At 44.4% G+C, this 22,271-nt stretch overlaps 1 protein-coding gene across 1 annotated transcript; it reads right to left on the bottom strand.

Moving 5' to 3' along the window:
• Nucleotides 1–4,250: 4,250 nt before the first annotated feature.
• On the bottom strand, nucleotides 4,251–13,057 carry LOC310839561 (keratin, type II cytoskeletal 73-like; the record flags this gene model as incomplete). Its single annotated transcript, XM_083728195.1, has 7 exons — nucleotides 4,251–4,475; nucleotides 5,330–5,455; nucleotides 6,578–6,742; nucleotides 7,963–8,058; nucleotides 9,649–9,709; nucleotides 11,441–11,652; nucleotides 12,713–13,057. The coding sequence occupies 7 exons, from the start codon at nucleotides 13,055–13,057 to the stop codon at nucleotides 4,251–4,253; spliced, it is 1,230 nt and encodes a 409-aa protein (XP_083584321.1).
• Nucleotides 13,058–22,271: the final 9,214 nt, after the last annotated feature.

Here is a 22,271-nt window from a genome sequence, read left to right as displayed (position 1 = left end):
GCAAACTACTCTGGAGTGAAGGATAGTATAAACAGGTTGTGTGCGCAGAGGTATATACACATACATTCATTTATCCATGAACACACACACACACACACACTGACAATGATGATGATCCTTTAAAAGCGGTTTAAACCAATTCATGGAATAGAGGTCTATTGGTGGCTACTGGCCATGATGTCTTTGCTCTGCCTCCACAGCTGGGGGGCAGTTATGTTTCTGAAGATGAGTTCCTAGAAACCAAGGGGGAAAGTGCCCTTGTGCCAGATCCTGCCTGAGGATCAGCATGCATCCTGCTGGTTACAGTGAAAACAGGATGCTGGTTTGCATGGGCCATTGGACACATCCAACAGGCTCGCGTCATGTTTTTATGACGAGAAATATAATAATAACTATATTAATTAATGCTATATGCACCATTCCTGAGGAGGCAGAGTGAGGCACAAATGTATTAAATAAAAATAAAGTACAACAAAATGTGCTTTCCCCCCATGACAGTTTATTGGCTATAATACAGAAAACTACAGCGATGAGCAAAGACAGAAAGCATACAGGTACATACACAGGTCTTTTACAGAAAACAGTACTGGTGCTTGAACTTTCCAATCCCTTGTTGCCTTTCAAAGTACACACATTTCAACATATTACACCAGCCTTCCTCCCAGAAGTTTGGAACTATGGCTCCCATCAGCCCAGGTGGGCCTGGTGGGAGTTGTAGTTCAAAGCATCTGGTGGGCAACAGGCTGGTGAAGCCTGTATTAGGCACACTGAGTCAGGCTCAACAGAGAACACACAGAGAGGAAAAGCAGAGCTGTGCACACACAGTCTGCTAAACAAAGCTGTCATCTCACTAACCAGATGTCTGTTGGAGAAAGGAAGGATGGGAGACTGAATCCAGGCTCTCCAGCTCCACCTTTCAACAGCTGATTTTGAGATTCTATCTTTGATTACTGGGCTATCTGTGTGCAGCCCCAGCTGTGGTGCATGTGATTCAATATCCAGCTGCTACCTGGACCAGGGAAACTGTCTACTACATCACAATGCCCTAAAAAGCTACTTTTATGAGGTAGTGGCATATATTCCTCCTCTACAGAGCCGATTCAGATATTGTGACTTGGAGGATTTGGTTTCCATAAGCTATGAATTGTTGTGTTGGTTTATTTTAATGCACCAGACTTAATCTGGGTTGTACCTGTTTGGCAGCCATTGGTTTCCCCACACCTTATCAGCAAAAACACCCTCCTTCCTATTACACTCTGAGGATAAACACATTAACTTGGAAACAGAAACAGGCAATACTACATTGTTCTGCTATGGAGAAAACTCTGGAGACGCATTTCTCAACCCCCCAGCCCACTCCCACCACAACATAATGTTCCAGAATCTCTCTGGGACTCTAGAAACTCAGTTTCAGTGGATGAATGTCCACTGTCCACTGTCCACTTTCTGTAGTTCTGTTCAGGGGAATCAATTACATGTTCTACCCATGTGTGAATTGGGGAGTAGGGCTGCACCGACAAGCTCTGCCCTCAACATGGCGTCTTCACACCTCGCACAGATATCTGTATGGAGGGAGTCTTCATGGGTACAGCTGTATACATGAAGATTCTCTCATTGCAGCTATCCAGGCTCTATGTGTGGATGCCCGGGGGTGGAGTAAACCAGAGGACATGATCCTGGGGGCAAGATGAGACATTTTGATCCTAATTCTCTGCTAACAGGGAAGCAGTGGGTCTCACTGCTCATATGCAGGGATTGGGCCACATTGTTATCAACCTTAGCACATGGATGGCATGATGTCCTCATTGGCAGAGGAGGTCTCTGCGTGTGCATAGTGAGGTTCATTGTATTCCGAACCTTTCAGACATGTGACTAGAGAATGAAGGATCTATCAATTTTAATTCTCTCAGTTTCACATTTTTACAATCTTGAGTTCAGTTCTCCACATTTCTGCAGCAATTTGTGAATGTTTTAATCATCCCCAAAATTTCACAGAATTTTATGGTGAATTTCTCTCTCTCCCCCCCCCCCACGCTTTTGTATGCAGTTTTGACCAACATTCACATTTTTGCAAGCAGTTCCTTCTAATAATACATGTATGTAACTGTCACTAATATGTTCATTTCTATGCACAGTTTTCCCCATAATATATGCATTTTTGTACATTGGTTGGAAAACTGCATTGCAAAATTCAGATAAGTGGGAATTTTGAAGGATGGCTGGGTTTCAGTTCTCATATTATTTTGGAAAATCCGAATTTGATAGATTCAGCCATAAATAAGAGCTGAATTAAAATTCTCCCCCATACTTTACATGTGACAGACTGTTCTGTTTCTGTTTCATGCCTGTGAGCCCCCACTATGATGTGACTTACTCTGTCAGAGGCAGAACAGCCAAATTCTTGGAATTGGTATTTTCTTGGAATCCAGTAGCTTCCCTTCTTGTTGCTGCATAATGTGCACAGTGCCCCTGAGTATCTGTAGCCCAACCCTTGTTGCTTTAGCCAGCTCAACCCACATCACCAAGAACCTAGATATGCAAGCTTCCCCTTCCTGCTATTTGAGAAATGGCGGATGGAATTATTGACGTTAAACCTGACCATATTCTTAGTGAAGTCTTACTTAGCCTTAGCTCTGCTTGACCTTTGGTAGCCAGTGGGGTGCCTTCCCCTTTGACGCGTGTTCTGGTTGCTTCTGAAAGCAGACACCGCAACTCTTAAGCTTTCGGATCCACAAGCATCAACCTCCTTTGGACAGCAGTCACCTCCTGGTTTTGCAACATTTTGGGAAGAGCATGGGGCATTGGCTACAGCTGGAAAGGAAACACATGGAATGGTTATTGCCAAAACTTCTTTGGGGCACCAAACTGGATTCTGATCCTCAAAGAACAAGAGAAAAGAACAAGGAAAAGCTACTTACATACGCTGACTGAGTTTGCACAATCTTTGGACATCCTGTGTGGGCAAGGATAAAAGAATATAGTACGTTCTCTTCCGAGTACAGTCACATAACCCCCAAATCCCATCTTCAGGTGTTTATTACCTAGATCAAGTCTGGGGGGTGGAGCACAATTCAAAGTGTTGGTGCTGACCTTTAAAGGCCTAAACAGCCTCGGCCCAGTATACCTGAAGGAGTGTCTCCACCCCCATCGTTCAACCCAGACATTGAGGTCCAGCTCCGAGGGCCTCCTGGCGGTTCCCTCCCTGTGAGAAGTGAGGTTACAGGAAACCAGGCAGAGGGCCTTCTCAGTAGTGGCCTGCCCTGTGGAATACCCTCCCATCAAATGTCAAAGAAATGCAACTATCTGACATTTAGGAGACATCTGAAGGCAGCCCTGTTTAGGGACGTTTTTAATGTTTGAAGCTTTATTGTGTTTTTAATAGCCTGTTGGAAGCCGCCCAGGTGGGCGGGATATAAGTAATAAATTATTATTATTATTATTATTATTATTATTATTAGTCCAAAGGGTACATTCCCCTTCTGGAGGTGGGGTGTATACCAGTGGTGGGTTGTGCCAGATGGAAAAGAGGACAGAGCAATTCAGTAAAGTAAGTTACATTCCAGCCATGCAGAAGTCAGAGGTTTCTGTGCAGACACACACTCTCCTCCATCCAGGTTTGGAAGAGGCATTATCATGCTTCAAGGACACGACCCAGCACTCAGAGAGGGTGGGAACTCTGGGGAGAGTCCCGAGAACCAGTTTGAGGGCCCTCATTTTATGAACTCCATTTGCAGCCAGAATTCTCTGGATGCAACCAAAACTCCGAATGACACCCATTTACTGCTTTGAGATCCCTAAGTGCAAATTAACCTTTAGTTAAAGGTAAAGGTAAAGGGAACCCTGACCGTTAGGTCTAGTCATGGCCGACTCTGGGGTTGTGGCGCTCATCTCGCTTTATTGGACGAGGGAGCCAGCGTACAGCTTCCAGGTCATGTGGCCAGCATGACTAAGCCGCTTCTGGCAAACCAGAGCAGTGCACGGAAATGCTGTTTACCTTCCCGTTGGAGCGGTACCTATTTATCTACTTGCACTTTGACGTGGTTTTGAACTGCTAGGTTGGCAGGAGCAGGGACCGAGCAACGGGAGCTCACCCCGTCGTGGGGATTCAAACCACCGACCTTCTGATCGGCAAGCCTTAGGCTTTGTAGTTTAGACCACAGCGCCACCCGCGTTAACGCTTAGTTAACTTTCTGTTAACATAACTTTTCATCGCGATTCCACTGCCATTGCTCTCCCAACAGTTTGCAGGCTCACCTCTCCTCTTCCCCTTCCAGCAGGCTTTTGTAGGCTGCAATCTCAATATCTAGGGCAAGCTTTGTGTTCAGTAGCTCCTGGTAGTCACACACCAGGCATGCCAGTTCGTCCTTGCCATTCCGAAGGGCCTCCACCAACTCAGCATATTTCTCTTGAGCATCTTTCAGGGCACAGTCGCCACCGTCCGTCCCATCACAGATGGCCTTCTGCAGCTCATTATTCTGCAGCGATTACAGAAGTTGGTCAGGTTAGCCTCCATTTCCTTGTGCCAGATAACCAGATCACAAAACCCTTCTGTGTAGAGATTTGAGGTGGTTGTGCAGTGGCTTAATTTCAGAAATTTGGACTGGTCCCTGCTTAGGATGGTGGAGAAATTTGATTCATTTCTCATTTTGAATTTTATTGTTATTCATGTTTTTATACTGTATTTTATGCTGCGTTTACAATTGTTTTAAATTTGTTGTTAGCTGCCCTGAGCCCGGCTTTTGAACCAGGAAGGGCGGGGTATAAATAAATTATTATTATTATTATTATTATTATTATTATTATTATTAGGCAGAACTACCCAATGGGCAATTCCTGAAACAATATGCAGGCTGAAACGCAGCCAAAAAATGTGCGCAAAAGTGTGTATATTCAGGGAAGGTGTAGATAAAAGAGCACACCTTAGTGAAAATAACAGAGAGAAGTGCATTAAATTAGTCAAAACTGCATGCAACGACGTGTCTATAAGGAGAAATGCAAACTAAGAACCAAGAAATTTACGGCTCTTTGCTCAAAGAGAAAATATTCCAGTTGTTGGAAGTGGTCTTGTTGTGATCTCTGCTTGGTCTAATTCCCAGTCTGCCTATATTCACCAAGCTACTCACAGCTGCTACCCTCAACCTCTCATGCCTTTGTCTTCCCAGCATCCTTGTCCAAAAATTCAGATTGTACAATATAAACAATTAAGAAACAATAAACTACTTTATACAAAACTGTATTGCATGTGTGGTCTTATGTGGATTCGTTGTTGTTGTTGCAGAATTTGGATTTTTGAAATCTGGTTGCCTGACCTGTCCACCACCAAACTTACCTCCTTTTGCACACTCTGAATTTCACACTGAAGCTTCTCGATCCTCTTTGTAAGTTCTGAAATCTGCTGCTTGTATTTCTTCAGGTCTCCTTTGAAGCAGCATCTCTTGCTCTGAGCCTCTTCGTACTAAGGGCATAAACAAGGGTATGATGGCTATTTAGCAAGGACAGCTATAATGAGAGAGGTCAGATGCAAAGAGCAGAGGACCAGTTCAGGCAGAGTGAGACAGCTACCTCATGCAGCAGATTCTGGGAGGGTGGCAATGATAGCCCCCCCCCCGCCCTTCCTTCTGAGTCCCTGCCGCACCCCAGCCACACTCATCCACTTGAACTGGTGTCCTGGCAGTTTAGATAGCTTTATACGGCTACAAGTCAATGGACAAAATAAAGAACCCCAGTCTTACAATGCTGCAAACTGAGAAGATATCAAAAGCATGCAACAACAGCAGCAAGAATACTCATCGCGAAGTATTGGAAGACACAAGATTTACCCACCCGGGAAGAATGGCAGATGAAGTTGATGGACTATATGAAATTGGCGGAAATGACTGGCAGAATCCGAGACCAGGGAGAAGAGTCGGTGGAAGAAGACTGGAAAAAGTTTAAAGACTATTTACAGAAATACTGTAAAATTAATGAATGTTAGAAAAATGTTGGAATGAAGTTATATGGCTTTAGTAGAAATGTTATAAGGAACTAAGTACAAATAGATTATTAGTGTATTAAAGGGAAAAATAAGGTTAGAATATGTTAAGATAATTACAGGGCAGAAAACAGAGGAAGATGGAAATGAATTGCTGAAACAATTAACTGAAGTAGAATACAAAAAGGGAGGTGTGAGGAGGTCATTTAAACAAGTGAATGAAAGATAAGATATTGAAATTGTTTGATGTGTCTTAAATTGTTTTTGTTTTGTTTTGTTAGTTTAATGTCTTAGTGTTAGTGTTATGTAGTGTTTTTGTTTTTGTATTGTATTGTATTGTATTGTTTAACTTTTTTTCTTTTGTAGTGTTTAAATTGTTGGGAAAGTAATAAATATTATTTAAACAAAAAACAAAAAACAAAAGCAGCCAGAGAAATATTTGTGAAGAAAGATGAGGACAACCTGAAATATTTCAGCAAATGAGTACCCCCTATCATGATTGCATAGTACTTGTGTCATTAAGCCTTTCCCCCCCTTTAATAGACCACTTTTTGAATTTGTGGCATTTTGTTTAAGCTTCAACGCCCACCTTGTTTCAGCACCTACCTTGTTTTGGTAGAAGGCATCTGCCTCAGCTTTGCTCCTCTGGACAATTTCTTTGTACTCTTCCCTGAGGATGGCAATAATGCTGTCCATGTCTAAACATCTGCTGTTGTCCATTTTCACAACCACATCCAAATCTCCGGTGTGATGGTCCAGTTGAGCTTCCTCCTAAGGATATTGACCCAAATGCATCATCATTTGTCCTTAACTCCTTATCTCAAATACTTCTTCTCTCTGCCAACTTTGCTAGAGTTGTAATAAGGCAAATCTTTAAATCAGGTACAAATGCTAACAGCTGGTTCACATGGGCAAACACATTGCTTGAGCTATCATTACTTCCTTGCTCAGCTCTTTGTGGTGACTCTTAGCTGAACATGTGAATTGGCATCAGTGCAAAGCATTGCATCTGAGTTTGAGTTTGGGTTAATTAATCTGTAGTTACTCATTCACACATGTGTGGGTGAACTTTAAAACGGAAAGTGTAATGCTGGTGGTCAACAAAAGAGGTTTAAAGACTAACAACTGGGAAACAGTGGCCTGCTAGCGCTCCAATTGGAGAACAGCCTTTACCAAAGGTGTCATGGGCTTTGAAGACACTCGAACTCAGGACGCAAGGGAGAAACGTGCTAAGAGGAAGGCACGCTTGGCAAATCCACACCGTGATCAACTCCCACCCGGAAACCAATGTCCCCACTGTGAAAAGATGTGTGGATCCAGAATTGGCCTCCACAGTCACTTAGGACTCATTGTTAAAACTGTGTTTATGGAAGACAATCTTACTCAGCTACGAGGGATCGCCAAAGGAGAAGGAGAAGAATGTCATAAGTCACTGGGAGACTTTTTTTTTTGCATAGCAAGATACTTAACAATTTTAATATCTCATGATAACACTGCTCAGAAATCTTCAATGTAACCTGAAAGTAGGCCTAATTCACTTGCAAATCCAGGCTAGTTAGACAAAGATGCCCACTACAGGTCAATCAACCACTGGAATTTACAGAGCTATCATTAGGCAGAATGAGGCAGCAACCTCAGGCAAATAATTTTGGGTGTCATTATGGCAATAAGTTATTAGTGATCTAAATGATGATGACTCACTGCCAGCGAGGGAGGGAGGTACTTAAGGGTTTTATTTTATTTTTTGCCTTAAGTTTAATGATGACTAGACTTGGATACTCTTCACCTTTACTTGTGAGGGTGGGGACCACTGTTTGCAGCTCTGCTCCATTCAAACCAGCTTTAAGAATTTGCTAATCAGATTCAGGAAGCTTTTCCCTCCATGTCCATTACTTCTTCTGTACTTACCAGGATTCGAATGGCACCTTGAGATGTATAGGCTAAGTGGAGATAATATGGAGTGTCTCTGCAAGGACTGTCTCCTTACCTACCTTCAGATATACACATCTCAGGAACTCAATCTCTTGGGAGAGGAGACTGACTTGTATCTCCAGCTCTGCATTGTTCAAAGCGACACAGTCTCTATCCTGCAAGGATGACATTTCCCTTTTATTTATATTCTACTGTTTAGATATGGTTTCAAAGGAAAGGGGGGGGGGAACGTTGAGAGTTTGCTTACATCAACAGACTAATGAGACATTTTATAAATGGCAAATCCATTTCATAGAATCATAGAACTGTAGAGTTGGAACGACCACAAGAGTCATCTAGTCCAACCCTCTGCAATGCAGGAAACTTATGTTCAACATGAGGCTTGAACCCACAGCCTTGAGACTGAGTCTCATGCTCCACTGACTGAGCTATTTCTATTAACAATCTTACATAGGTCCTTGGTCTAATTTCACAACTCCTTTTTATTTACTTGATGCATTTATGTCTGACCTATTTCTCCAAGGAGCTCAAGAACTGTAGCCAACACTGTTTTACTCAGAGTAAGGTAAAGGTAAAGGTAAAGGTACCCCTGCCCGTTCGGGCCAGTCTTGCCAGACTCTAGGGTTGTGCGCTCATCTCACTCTAGAGGCCTGGAGCCAGCGCTGTCCGCAGACACTTCCGGGTCACGTGGCCAGCGTGACAAGCTGCATCTGGCGAGCCAGCGCAGCACACGGAATGCCGTTTACCTTCCCGCTAGTAAGCGGTCCCTATTTATCTACTTGCACCCAGAGGTGCTTTTGAACTGCTAGGTTGGCAGGCCCTGGGACCGAGCAACAGGAGCGCACCCCACCGCCAACCTTTCGATCAGCAAGTCCTAGGCACTGAGGCTTTTACCCACAGCACCACCCACGTCCCCTTTAAAAGATAAATAGGTACCGCTCCGGTGGGAAGGTAAACGGCGTTTCTGTGCACTGCTCTGGTTTGCCAGAAGCAACTTAGTCATACTGGCCACATGACCTGGAACGATTTAAGTTAGTTGTGTCCATTAATTTCAATGAGTCTATTCTCAGTATGGCTAACATGGAAAGCGTGACAGCACAGAAATGCATGGACAGAGTCTTTGAGGCCCAGTGCTGCCACATTATTGCTGTCCAAATGGGTTACAATGTAATAAAAGACAGAATTAAAGCAGAATGTTTGCATTCTAAAAAGTTATGGGATTTTGCCAAGCGATTTCAGGGTATGCATTGATCGGAAATGAAACAGTTTGACTACCCTAAAACCCTTGCAGGTACATTTTGCAAACATAATCACAGATGATTGTCCCAATAGTATCACGACTACAAATAATCATGAATGCATAATAAAAAGGATGCCTGATAAGACCCCAATAATCCATAAACCATGTTCTCCATCCCTCCCAGCCTACTGAGCTGGGAGGAAGCAAGATAGAGGGGTGCCAGATAGTGGTGGTGGTGATGATAACAAAGAAAACTGAGTTATTTTAAAAAATGAAATGGTGAGGTTTCTCATTTTTAAAACATAGATATTTCTGAAATGAGGAGAAAGCCTCATTATTTTTAATTGAAATGTTTCAGCAGGCTATACCTGTTTTATTGCGTTTTTAATATTTTATTGGAAGGCACTCAGAGTGGCTGGGGAAAACCAGCCAGATGGGCAGGGTATAAATTATTATTATTATTATTATTATTATTATTATTATACCAATGGCTTCTTCCTCTTACCTTCTTCAGTTCTGCAAATTTGTTCTCTGCAGCACAGCGTTGGTTCACTGTCTCCTCATACCTGTAAAGTAGGAATTAAAATGAAACTACAAAGGGGTGGTGATCAGTTCAGTATTTCACTCACTGCTAAGAACAGAAGAACATATTATGAGCCCAGCTGAATTAGGGCAAAGGCCCAGCGAGTCCAGAATCCAGTTCCCACAGCAGCCAACCAGATGCCTCTGGACTCCCACAAGTAGGATATGAACACAATAGCATTCCCTCACTGCTGCTACCCAGCAACCACTGCTCAGAGTCATATGCCACGCTGAAAATCTGATGTTCCCACTGCTGCATCTGCCACTGCACTGAGCCCGCCACTGCCTGCCCCCTTCCTATTGGTAACTGGCAGTGATGTGGCATTAAGAAGCCAGGTGACCAATGCCCACCACACCAGCCACTACTGGGTACTAACTACAGAGGATTCCCCCCATTTATCAGGGATAAGTGGATTTCCTGGTCTGGATGGTGTTTCCATTGTAATCCAATGACATCTGAAAGCACCACATTATTTACCTCTGTGGTGGGCAATATTGGGGTAAAGTATTGGACTAACTCTTTATAAGAACACTCTGAATGTGGCATATTTCCTCCTTCAGATAGGCTGTGCTTCAAGGATGTCTATGACTCAATTCACCTGTTTGTTCAATCTCACAGTGGACACTTAATAAAAAGTGACTGTGTGTCGCAATTCATTCATTGGAGTTTGCAAAGTGGAACATGCTATCTATGTCAAGGGTAGGCAACTTAAGGCCCATGGGCCACAAGCAGCCCACGGGGGTTGTTTAACTGGCCCACGAGCTGCCCCCAAACCGAGCCACCCGCTCGCTGAGTCCCCGCCTGCTGCACTAAACCGGCTCAGCGACTCACTTCCTCCGGGCCAAAAATTGCGTCTGTGCAGACACAGACATCGGAAATAATGTCTGTGCAGACGCAGACACAGGAAATGACAGTCACATGCACGATCCAGCCTATGGAGGGATCTCCCCTGGAGTGAACCAGCCCAGGCGAGGTAAAGCTTGCCGACCCCTGGTCAACGTGAATGATCCTGGATTCAATCCTTGCCATCTTCTGTTAAGGGAATCTAAGGGACCGGGAAAGACCTGTGCTGGACGTCTTTGAGATACTGAGTTTGACAGACCAATGATCTGACTTAGGTAAAGGTAAAGTGACCCCTGACCATTAGGTCCAGTCGTGGCCGACTCTGGGGTTGCGGCGCTCATCTTGCTTTACTGGCTGAGGGAGCTGGCATACAGCTTCCGGGTCATGTGGCCAGCATGACTAAGCTGCTTCTGGCAAACCAGAGCAGCGCACAGAAACACTGTTTACCTTCCCGCCGGAGCGGTACCTATTTATCTACTTGCACTTTGATGTGCTTTCGAACTGCTAGGTTGACAGGAGCAGAGACCGAGCGACGGGAGCTCACCCCGACGCGGGGATTCGAACCGCTGACCTTCTGATTGACAAGTCCTAGGCTCAGTGGTTTAACCCACAGTGCCACCTGCGCCCCAGTATGATCTGACTTAATATATAGCAAATTCAGATGCTCCCCTAGAGAGTCTTAATTCATTCCAAAAACCAGAGAGAAACAGAAGTGTGCAGGGGAGAAGCACAATTCTGTTAAGTCTCCATTTATGAAGGACAAAAGCCAATATAAGGAGAAAAGACAGAAAACCCTTTACATTCTTAGAGTCATCATTTCCTTTCTTTGCACAATTCCAGAACAGCTGATTCCATGAACCGGTCAACTCACCTGCACTTGCAGTCCTCAGCCTCCTCTTTTGAACACTCACAATCAGTCTCCAGTTTTCCTTTCTCACACAGCAAATGATCCAGCTGCTTCTTCAGGTTGCAAATGAACTGCTCGAAAAGAGATTTCAGACATTTTGTGGGTGGTTTGGCTTCTTTCTGTAGGAAGGACCATTTGGTTGAAAGCAGCTGGTTCTTCTGTTCCAAGCACTGCACCTGAAATCCAACATAAAGCAAATGAATAGATATGAAGATTTTGAGATTTTCCCCAGCAATGCTTACTGCTCATACTGTTTCACAGGGTACATCTATATTACAACATGGCTGCAAATTTAGTGGTTTAGTGAAGGTGCAAAATGGATTGGTGCAACTAGCTAAGAAAAGAAAGGCCTTTGTGAGAATATTGGAAGCAAAGTGATCAAAACAGGGATTAATCTATATATTAGAAAAAGTTTGCTTAGTGCATAGAAAAGATTAAGGCCAACTGTTTTCCAAGTCTTAAAATCAACCTTGCAAATAAGTCCACCCAAGTTACTAGCTCATAACAAATGTACTCAGCTAATTACCGTTTTTTCGATCTATAAGACGCACCGGACCACTAAACACACCTAGTTTTTGGAGGAGGAAAACAAGAAAAAATATATTCTGAATCTCAGAAGCCAGAACAGCAAGAGGGATCGCTACACAGTGAAAGCAGCAATCCCTCTTGCTGTTCTGGCTTCTGGGATAGCTGTGCAGCCTGCATTCGCTCCATAAGACGCACACACATTTCCCCTTACTTTTTAGGAGGGAAAAAGTGAGCCTTATAGAGCAAAAAATACGGTAATCACTTTTTGTTCAGCTTTGGTAAAACTTTCACATGGAAATAATTGCTGCTCGATTCAGATGATAGATCTTTTACTAGTATGCTTTAAGGAGTGGCAGGAAGAAGAGGTCTATCGATGATCCATCCCACCTATAGATGCTACAGCAGAAGGCTGGAAGAAATCCTGCAACTCATGGACTCCAGCAGTACATCTCAGTGGACACCATATTGATAGCAGATGGCAGCCATCAGTGATGGTGCTGCATGCTGGGGTGGGGGCCTAAGATTTGTTCCAGGAAAAAGGGGTATGGCACCAGTTTCACCATTCTACAAGGACAAGGAGTCGTAACCCAACAGCTGCACCTATTGCAGATACCAGGACCAGGCTAAACATTACTTGAATGCTTCCCAGCAGCACTGGCTACGGCAACAGTCTGGGGGTACAACGAAAGCCTCCCATTCTGATCTCACCTTATCAATGAAATCGGCAAATTGGCTGTTAAGGTTCTTCATTTGCTCCATCTCTTGTTGTCTCACTTTCTGGATCTCAGGGCAGATGTCCACATGGAAAGGCTGCAGCAGATGTGAGTCAACCTGTACGCCATGGATGCTGTATCTTCTATGCACACTTTGACCATCGGCTCCACAGGTTCCACTCTTGTAGTCTCCACACAAGAATGTTGTTCTTCCACTAATCCTAGACATACTTCTGCTTCTGTAGCTGCCAGGATGAAACCGGGAGGCTGAGTTACTTGTGGAGAGTTTGGTGAAGGGGCTTCTAGCGCGTTGTCTGCCTACTAAGAGCTGACGGCTCATGTTGCCTTATTGTTGTGGACACGACTGCAGAGGACGACGTAGAGATGGAGACCCAGCAGCTACAATGGAAGACCTTGGGGCTGGCCTCTCTTTTATGTGTTGGAGGAACTGGGCTTGGTTGCATGGGTAACATTGGGACTCATGTGGTTGGTATGCCCACCAGCAAAACACAGTGCTAGGCACAGAAGAGAACTCAAAAATAAATTACAAAACAAAACAAAAAAATGCACGGCTTGCAAGAATGTCATGAGAGGATATTGTTTAATTAATCTGCCTCCTAACTCTAATTACAGTTTAGTGAAAAATGTTATCCCAAAAAGGATCTTCATGGTCTGACATCAATATCTCTGGCTCTTTTTACTTTATTATGGGAGAGAACACCTTTGTATACATTACTGTTATATCAAAAGTGCTGTATTCAAAAGAATACAGGGACAAAAATAGGGCAAAGCATAGTTCCGTGTCAAAATAATAATTATCTTAGGTGTCAAGAATCAGATATAGTTGTGGATTGTTTCTAATTTTGACCTGGGCAGAAGTCACTGGCCCAACCAATACGAATAATGAAGATAGCCATGGGATCATCTGCAGTTTGGTGGAAGAACAGTATCACGTGTTGTGAATCTATAAGGCTACTGCTTTAATTCCTGGTATCTTTCATTTAAAAAATCTCTGCTTGCACAGCTGAAAAAGACCATTTGAGGCCTTGGAGAACCACATGAGACACATGGTTCTGGGGTACGTGGACCCAAAATAGTGGTTTATAATCTCCCCCCCCCACACACACATATCCCACAATTTCCAGCATCTTTAGCACACTACAATTACCAGCATTCTATGGGGTAAGACTTGTGCTTTCAATGCGTTTCAGTATGTGTGTTGTGGATGTGACCATGGCATATATATGTTCATGCGTGTTTTCTGTTTGTTTATCACTGGTTATTAGTGTGTGTATTAGATTAATTATGGCTGCAGCCCTACACACACTGATTCGAGAGTAAGCTATGCTGAACACACTGAGACATACTTTGGAATCATCATACATAGAAGGTGTGAGGAACCTTTGGCATTTCAGAGATTTCAGAACTGCTACTCCCATAGGAGTCAATTGCTAGGGGTCAAGGAGTCTTCGCCTTCCCTAAAATATTTGAGGGGGCCACCCCCAAAAGTTAATGGGCATTGTCATTCGAATGGTGTGTGTGCACTGAGTCAAATGATTGATTATGTGAGGCAGGGCTTTCCTGCCCCCTCCAATATTTCATTCAGGCTGGCACCCCTGGCCACTCCCATCATCCCTGGGAATTGGCTGTGCTTGCTAGGAATGATGGGAGCTGTATTTCAGAGGCAGATTTAGGGGAGTGTGATCGGTTTGGTCACATTGGGGGCAGAGTCTCAGGGACACCGCAACTATGATGAGAGACAAGGGCGCCAAATTTTGGCATTGCACAGGGTACCACTGAATTTTGAGACCCCAAGGTCCGCCATTGTATAATTCAGCAACTTCATGGGGAGAGATGGGGAGGAATGATTCCCTGCCCTCTTAATGTATAGAATTTGCTGCACACTGCTTACCATCACAAACATTTTTCTATAGAGAGAAACTGAAGAAGATGTATTGCGCAACCCAATGTGCATGATTACTCAGAAGTGTGTCAAATGTTATTGGATCCATCTGTCAGGTAAATAATGACTCGAGTTAATTTGACTTTTTATAATTGGCTATTGTTACCTGCTGTTTTATTATGCCCTTTGATCTTATATGCTGTATTGATCTACTGTCAATTATGCCAGTTATGTTTTTATGCTACTTCTTAGAACTATAATAAAGCATGGAGTGAGACATCTAAGCTCATGGTAATTACCAACAAACTCGGATGATGAATTCTTTATGTTAATTATACTTCATTGTGAAGGGAAAGTCGTAACATTCTATACGCTAATTATAATTCTTTCATCAGTACCAGATCAACTGCTGAGCAATTCCATTGGGTGACTTTGAGGCCTGGAATTGTGTGTGAGAGAGGCAAAAGTCTAGTTCAGGGCTGACCAGTATGGTGCCCTCCATATTTTGTTGGACTCCAGCTCCCATCAGCCACTGCTAGCATGGCTCATGATCAGGTATGATGAGGGTTCTGGTCCAACACTTTCTGTACGGCACCATACTCTGGATCTAGTCAATTTCGCGGCCAGCCACACACCTTTCCCTTCATCATATAGATGGATTCTTGTCCTGTCATATGAATGTGCAAAGGCAGAACCAGCCCAATGCCCCCTATTCCCCTTCCAGGGCTACAATCCCCTATGAAGAACTAACAACTCTAAGCACACTTAATAATAACCTATAGCTCCCAAGACTCTTGCAGGGGAGCCATGACTGCTTAAGAGCTTTAAATGCATTGTGTGAATGTGGCCCATGAAAGCTTATGACATATTGCATGGCGAGTTCCCACCTCCCCCACGGAAATAAAGACACAGGACACCAGTATTTTAGGTTAATGGGCAAAATTAGGCCACAACTTTAGTGATTACAGGAATTGAGCAGTATTGGCTTAGGCATTGGTCCTATCGACTAACCGGCAAGGGTTAACCACCAGTAGGGGAGTCCTGATGATGTACATCAACTAGGAGCTCCCCCGGGGTCACCCCTCGAGGGCGTGCCTTAGGCCCACACCTCCATAGGCTTCGGACAGGGCAACGCCCCCCGGAATCCTTTACCAGACTACCCTTTGATTTGGGGGAAGGTGATGGCACTTCCTCCCCCCCCCCTCATCTGCATAACAATACTCTTACCAATGCCTAACCGCCAATGCCGAGGAAGTTGTGACGATTTGCTACGAGGTAGGCGAAAAACCAAATGGCTGGTGCCAATTTGCCAAGTGGAAAAAATTCCTACCAGGCCTCTTGACGGTGACCAACCGAAGTCCATAGCAATGTCAAAGAGCCAAACCTAAAGGGTGGGAAGGTGGGAAACCAGAGCAGCTGGGGCAGTAGCGTAGCGTGGGTTGTCAGCACCCGGGGCAAGGCAAGTAATTTGCGCCCCCTAACCCGAGTGAGCCAGGTAGGGGCAGAGAGCTGCGAGTGAGAGTGCCCCCCCAGATGTTGGGCCCGGTGCGGCCGGCCCCCCCTGCACCCCCACACTACGCCACTGAGCTCGGGCGCTGGAGCGGAGAAAGAGGAAAATCCTCAGGCGCCGGCCCTAAATAGTGCGGGCCACGCCTCCCAGGCCAGCCGATTGGCTGGCAAGGGGGATGACACGCCCAAGGGTTCCCTGCTCTCGCGGGGGCTGCAAGACAGCCCCTGCACACATGGGGGGAGGGCATGAAGCCCGCAACCCCACCTCCTCTCCAGCTCGGAAGTGTTTAACGTTTTATGGTCATCTGATGGTCAGTAAGGTTCCACAAGAGTTTTGGTTATTTAGCTGCTTTGGACTATTAGAGCAATCCGCTCTCCTAATCTGGAGCTGGGAACAAACAGAGCTAGGCTGGTCAAAGAGCTATGCTGAATCCTAAACTGGTCCAACTATCAGCATTGGTGGATATAACAAACCAGGATAGGGAAAGTGAGCTACAATTTCCAGATGTGGCTTAACAAGCAACTTTTCTTCTCGGGGAACTCTGCAAATTGTAACTTTGTGAGCGGAATCTAGGGGTCTCATCCTTAACAAACTACAGCTCCCATGACTGTTCAAAGTGGTATCACAGTGCTTTAAATTTGTGAATGTGTCCTGTGAGGGGCAATGCTGAGATACTGTCTATAGAGGACTGTCTATAGAACTGTCTATAGAGCAGGACTGTCTATAGAACAAAATAGCAAGAGGGTGGGTTGGTCACAGGAGTTGCCAGAAGAGTCGGTGGAACAAAATGTCTGTTTGGTCCATGCAGTGCTTTTCCTAATGGGCCTTCTCTTTGTGTGCGGTGCTCCAAAATGGTACTTGTGAGTAACAGTAGGGGTATTGAACTGCTGGCTGTAGGAATGCCTGGAGACTGACAGTGGTGGGTGTGCCACCGCGGCTGATGGAAAGGGGGCACTCTGGTTGGGTATGTGGTCACAGAGGTGTATGTCCCCCTTGTTGTGAATTCATTGCCTGCCTTGGGGGGGGGGCATTGTCACCAGCACTACTTCTGATTGGTGGGCACACTGGCTAGTGGGATTTCTCCCCAGCACTCAAAAATGTTGTAGCTGTACATATTTTTACATACTACAATTGTACAGGTATTCACATTTCCTCTCTAGTCTCCAAGTCATTACCCCCACCCTCAGTTTTGCTGCTGCTTTGACACGAGTTCCCACTTGGCAGCTGCTTCTTTCTCCTTCCTGGCTTAGCCACATCATTAATCCCAAACCATATTATCCCACATAATATAACCTCTCAGGAGCACCAGAGCCCAAATGCGCATCCACCCTGCTTCTCATCGCAGGTTATACTTGTGGTGCGGAAGGCGTCTCCTTCCGGCACTCCATAACCACACGGATCATGTATGCGCTTATGCTGTGTATATGAATTGGCCTTTAGACCCAGTGGGAGTTGCTGAAGACTTCATTCATTTTGGTGGCGCCTCCAGAGTTTGGTGTGAGGATGCAGCTTTGTACCATTACCATGCTGTGAAGAGATTCTGCATGCAACAGCAAAATGACATTACCTTTAGGGCATTGTGGTCACTGCGCCATCCTTTGCTTTGTTCATTTGTTGACATTTGGACCAGTGGCAAAGTACATGTGTTTCCAGTTCCAGAGATCATGGCCATCAACTAAAAGAACCCACACTCAATCAGGACTAGCATTTCCAAATGTCCAGGAAGTGTAACAGACAGTGCTGGATTTAGGTATAAGCTAAACAAGCTATAGCTTAGGGCCCCACCCCCCAAAAAATTAAGGGGAAAAAATTGGATGTACATTTCTAAAATATAAGATTAAAAACACCACCTACATACAGCAACAATGTTTTGTGGGTGCTGTGGTCTAAAGCACTGAGCCTTGGGCTTGCCAATTGGAAGGTTAGCGGTTCGAATCCCCATGATGGGGTGAGCTACCATTATTTGGTCCCAGGTCCTGCCAACCTAGCAGTTCGAAAGCACGTCAAATTGCAAGTAGATAAATAGATAAATTTATCTTCTGGCGGGAAGATAAATGGCATTTCTGTGTGCTGCTCTGGTTTCGTCAGAAGTGGCTTAGTCATGCTGGCCACATGACCCGGAAAAACTGTCTGAGGACAAATGTCGGCTCCCTTGGCCAGTAAAGCGAGATGAGCGCCACAACCCCAGAGTCATTCGCGACTGGACTTAACTGTCAGGGGTCCTTTATATTTACCTTTTAGGCACCTATGATATAAGTAATGGGCCCTGCCTGCTAGCCTGCTCCCTAAAATATCACTGTTTGCTTATTTCTATATATAGGGTGCCTACATTCTGCATGTACTGGTTGCATAGCAACATGTGCAAATAGTCAAAACAAATTTTTTTCCCCTTCCAGTAGCACCTTAAAGACCAACTAAGTTAGTTCTTGGTATGAGCTTTCGTGTGCATGCACACTTCTTCAGATACACTGAGTATCTGAAGAAGTGTGCATGCACACGAAAGCTCATACCAAGAACTAACTTAGTTGGTCTTTAAGGTGCTACTGGAAGGAATTTTTGTTTTGTTTTGACTATGGCAGACCAACACGGCTACCTATCTGTATGTGCAAATAGCTTTAGATACCTATTAGATCCATAAAAAAAACAGCAACAATTTGTTGTTGACAAAGGACAGCTGGACATATAAAGGGCCCCATTACCTTCAGTAGCTTAGGGCCTCATCAAACCTAAATCCAGCCCTGGTAACAGATCAGGATACTGATACCATTTGGGCACTTGCAGGCATTTATTCTTTTTTAGTTACAAGAGACAGGCTGCAAGAAGCAGCTGTTCCTGGACTAGAACTCAGATACCCTCACTGCTTCCTTGGCACTAAATGCAACTTAGTGATCTCAGATTTTGCCATCTCCTGACAGAAGATTTTATTTACTTTTATTTTTTTACATTAGCCTTGGCTGTACAGTGGTACCTCTGGTTACAGACGCTTCAGGTTACAGACGCTAACCAGAAATAGTACCTCGGGTTAAGAACTTTGCTTCAGGGTGAGAACAGAAATCACACAACAGCAGTGGGAGGCCCCATTAGCTAAAATGGTACCTCAGGTTAAGAACAGTTTCAGGTTAAGAACGGACCTCCAGAATGAATTAAGTTCTTAACCTGATGTCAGGGAACTGCCATCAGTGCCGGAGGGAGAGAGCAAAATCCAGAGGGATTCCAGAGAGCGTCCCCGGATTGGGAGAGGCGGCCCATCTTCTGGGGAAGAAAATCAGCGTAGCACCAGTGGAGAAGGGGGGCAGATGGGGGAAGCGGCGAGGCGGTCCCATGACTCCTTGCCAGGGACCAGCGGGGAGAGTAGGGGTCCTCCGCTGCCTACGCCCTCCTTGCGCAGAAGGCTTTCGCGCAGAGAGAGTAGGAGGAGACTAGGCGTCAAAGAGCTTCTTTGCTGGAAGAAGTTCAAGAAACGCCCACTGATGGATTCTGCCAGCGATTGAGACAGCCACGGGTGAGTGGCTGTCTGGACAGAAAAGGTTCACTCAGGCAATACAACCACGTGTTTGCACCGGCTTACGCACGAGCAACCACTAGAACCATTACACCCGAGGTACCACTGTATTCAGTAGGAAAAACCTGAGTGCCTGGAATATTATGAACCAGCTGTTAGGGCAGAGATGGGAAACTTCACTGCCAGATTAAACCCTAGGGGTGGAGGCCCTTAGGCAGTCAAAATCTTGGGGAGCCCCTTGGGAATTATCTCCTAATAAGTTTTTGATTTTACCAACCAACAATTTCAATAAGCAAATTTGATTACACAATATTATATTGGTCCGCAATTGCAGGGCCCCTAAAAGGCATGGGGCCCATAGGCTGGTGCTTACACTGCCTATTTGGTAATCCGGCACTGGGAAATCTATGGCCTTCCGGATGTTGTGTATAGGGGCTGATGGAAGTTGGAGGTGAAAACCATTTGGGGGCTACAGGGTCCCCATCCCTGAGTTGGGAGAAGAGAGTAGCTGGCCCCTTCGTAATGGAGGCAAACTGACACACAGAGACACATGCTTTTAAAAGAGAGGATTATATTTAACTCGGACAACTCTACAGTATATTCTTAAGTCCACATTACACTATTTTGCATATATTATGGTGCAATAAATTCTATTCCAATCCTCCCTCCCCCAATTCCATTTTTTCCCCCTGCTTAGCCAGTGGGAAACTTGCATTCATTTAAACAAAGCCAAGATTTCATTTTGTCTTTGGGAATTAAATAACATGTAAGTCATCAGAGGGCAGAAGAGATTGGCATGTATGCAATCTCTGCCAGACTAGAATGAGATGCATTGCGGTTTATATCTCTTCCTTAATTTGTTTAATCTGCTTAAGCAGATCTAAGATACAGATGCCGGGCATGTTAATGTGATTGTGGAAATGGGTGCATGTGAAAATGTCTGCATGATCCTTTCCTCCACATATTTGACAGCCAGAAATCACCTAAACCAGCCCATGTGTGGCTGGCTGGTCATCTAGAGAGCCCAGCTCACAATGAAGTCTACCTGTGTGTGTGTCTTTCCCCAGCATGCTATTTTGCAGTGCCTGCATCCACACCAGCTGAATATGTGAAAAGGAGCTTTGTCTATTATAGGGAGGAAGCAGGCATCAAAGATGCAGAAGTGGCTCAATCAGCCTCCTGCCACATTTATATATCTTCATTTCTACATGTGACCCCACTGTGACTACAGCTTTGGGAATCTCCCTATTTTTTTTAATAGCAATTATTTTTACAATGTTTTCAACTACAACTGCTTTTAATTAATTTAAATTGTTTTTTAGACTCTTTCAATTTGCTTTATAATGTTGTTTTTGCTTTTACGTTTTAAATCTGCCACTCTGGGCTCCTTGGGGTGGACAGTCAGGATATAAATTCAATTATTATTAATCATCATCACAGTCATAGTATTCAATTCACCACAGGCCCAAGCTTAAAATTGTGGTTAATCTCAACTAGTTAGTGAAAACAAGCTGCTTTCATAAACTATGGCTTGACATTAACTTGTTTCAAACAAACTGTAGCTAAGATCACGCACATTTTGTTGGGTTTGGATGATACTATTAATGCACAGTTAATAACAAGAGAAGTAAAGGCTAGGCTAGACTTGTTTTCATCATGGTTTATCATCACAAAACCATTATCTCCTGTGATTAATTTTATGGCAAAACCCCAGTTCATTTCTGCTTTAATCTGCACACGTACTGTTGAAAGACAAAAACATCCCTAGAAATCACGTGGGTTATATGTAGATTTTCTTTTGAAGTTTCATTGCCAATCCTGCAAACAACAGCACACTAAAATTCCCTGAGTGCATCCAATGTTTGCTTCCATTTCAGTCTACTTTTTCACACCGTGGACTGTGTTGTGGACTGCACAAGAAGTGTTCATCACAGCTGCAAGAGAATGATATATTCAGTGAATAAGTTTTACAGCATGTCACAGACATCAGAGGCTGTTAATGTAGTGAATGAAATCTTACAGACTACAGAAGAAAGTAAGAATCTTTGAGGTCCTTACCCAGACTCACAGGTGCTCCAGAACATATTCTTTTAGAGACGGGCCGGGCGGCGGGGAAGAAAAATAATACAGGTTGGTTATTATTTATTAAACTGAGGGTGCTAACAGAAGAGTGTTTATTATGGGATGGGTGCCTTTTTTTGGCATCTGTGAAAAATGTTATCATCAAAATGCCAACCCCTGCCCCACATAATCCAATCTGAATTTATGCTTTCCAGGGGAAATCCCATTGTTTTTAAAGGAGAATCTGTTGCCAATGACCCATTTGCAATGTTTCCATGACTTGTTTATTATTACTACAGTCATACCTCTTGTTACGTTCGGTTCAGGTTATGTCTTTTCAGGTTGCGTCCCGTGGCAACCCGGAAGTACCGGAAAGGGTTACTTCCGGGTTTCACTGCTCGCGCATGCGCAGACGCGCAAAATGACATCACGCACATGCTCGGAAGCGGCAAATCGCAACTCGTGCGTGCGCAGATGAGCAGACGCAGGTTGCATTCCTTTCAGGTTGTGAACAGGCCTCCGGAACGGATCCCATTCACAACCATAGGTACCACTGTATTTGGTAAATTTGTACAGTA

Source organism: Podarcis gaigeae, assembly GCF_964106915.1.
Source record: "Podarcis gaigeae genome assembly, chromosome: 2".
Classification (NCBI taxonomy): Eukaryota; Metazoa; Chordata; class Lepidosauria; order Squamata; family Lacertidae; genus Podarcis; species Podarcis gaigeae.
The sequence above is the reverse complement of the archived record's forward strand: the minus strand, read 5'-3'. Positions and strand labels throughout refer to the sequence as shown.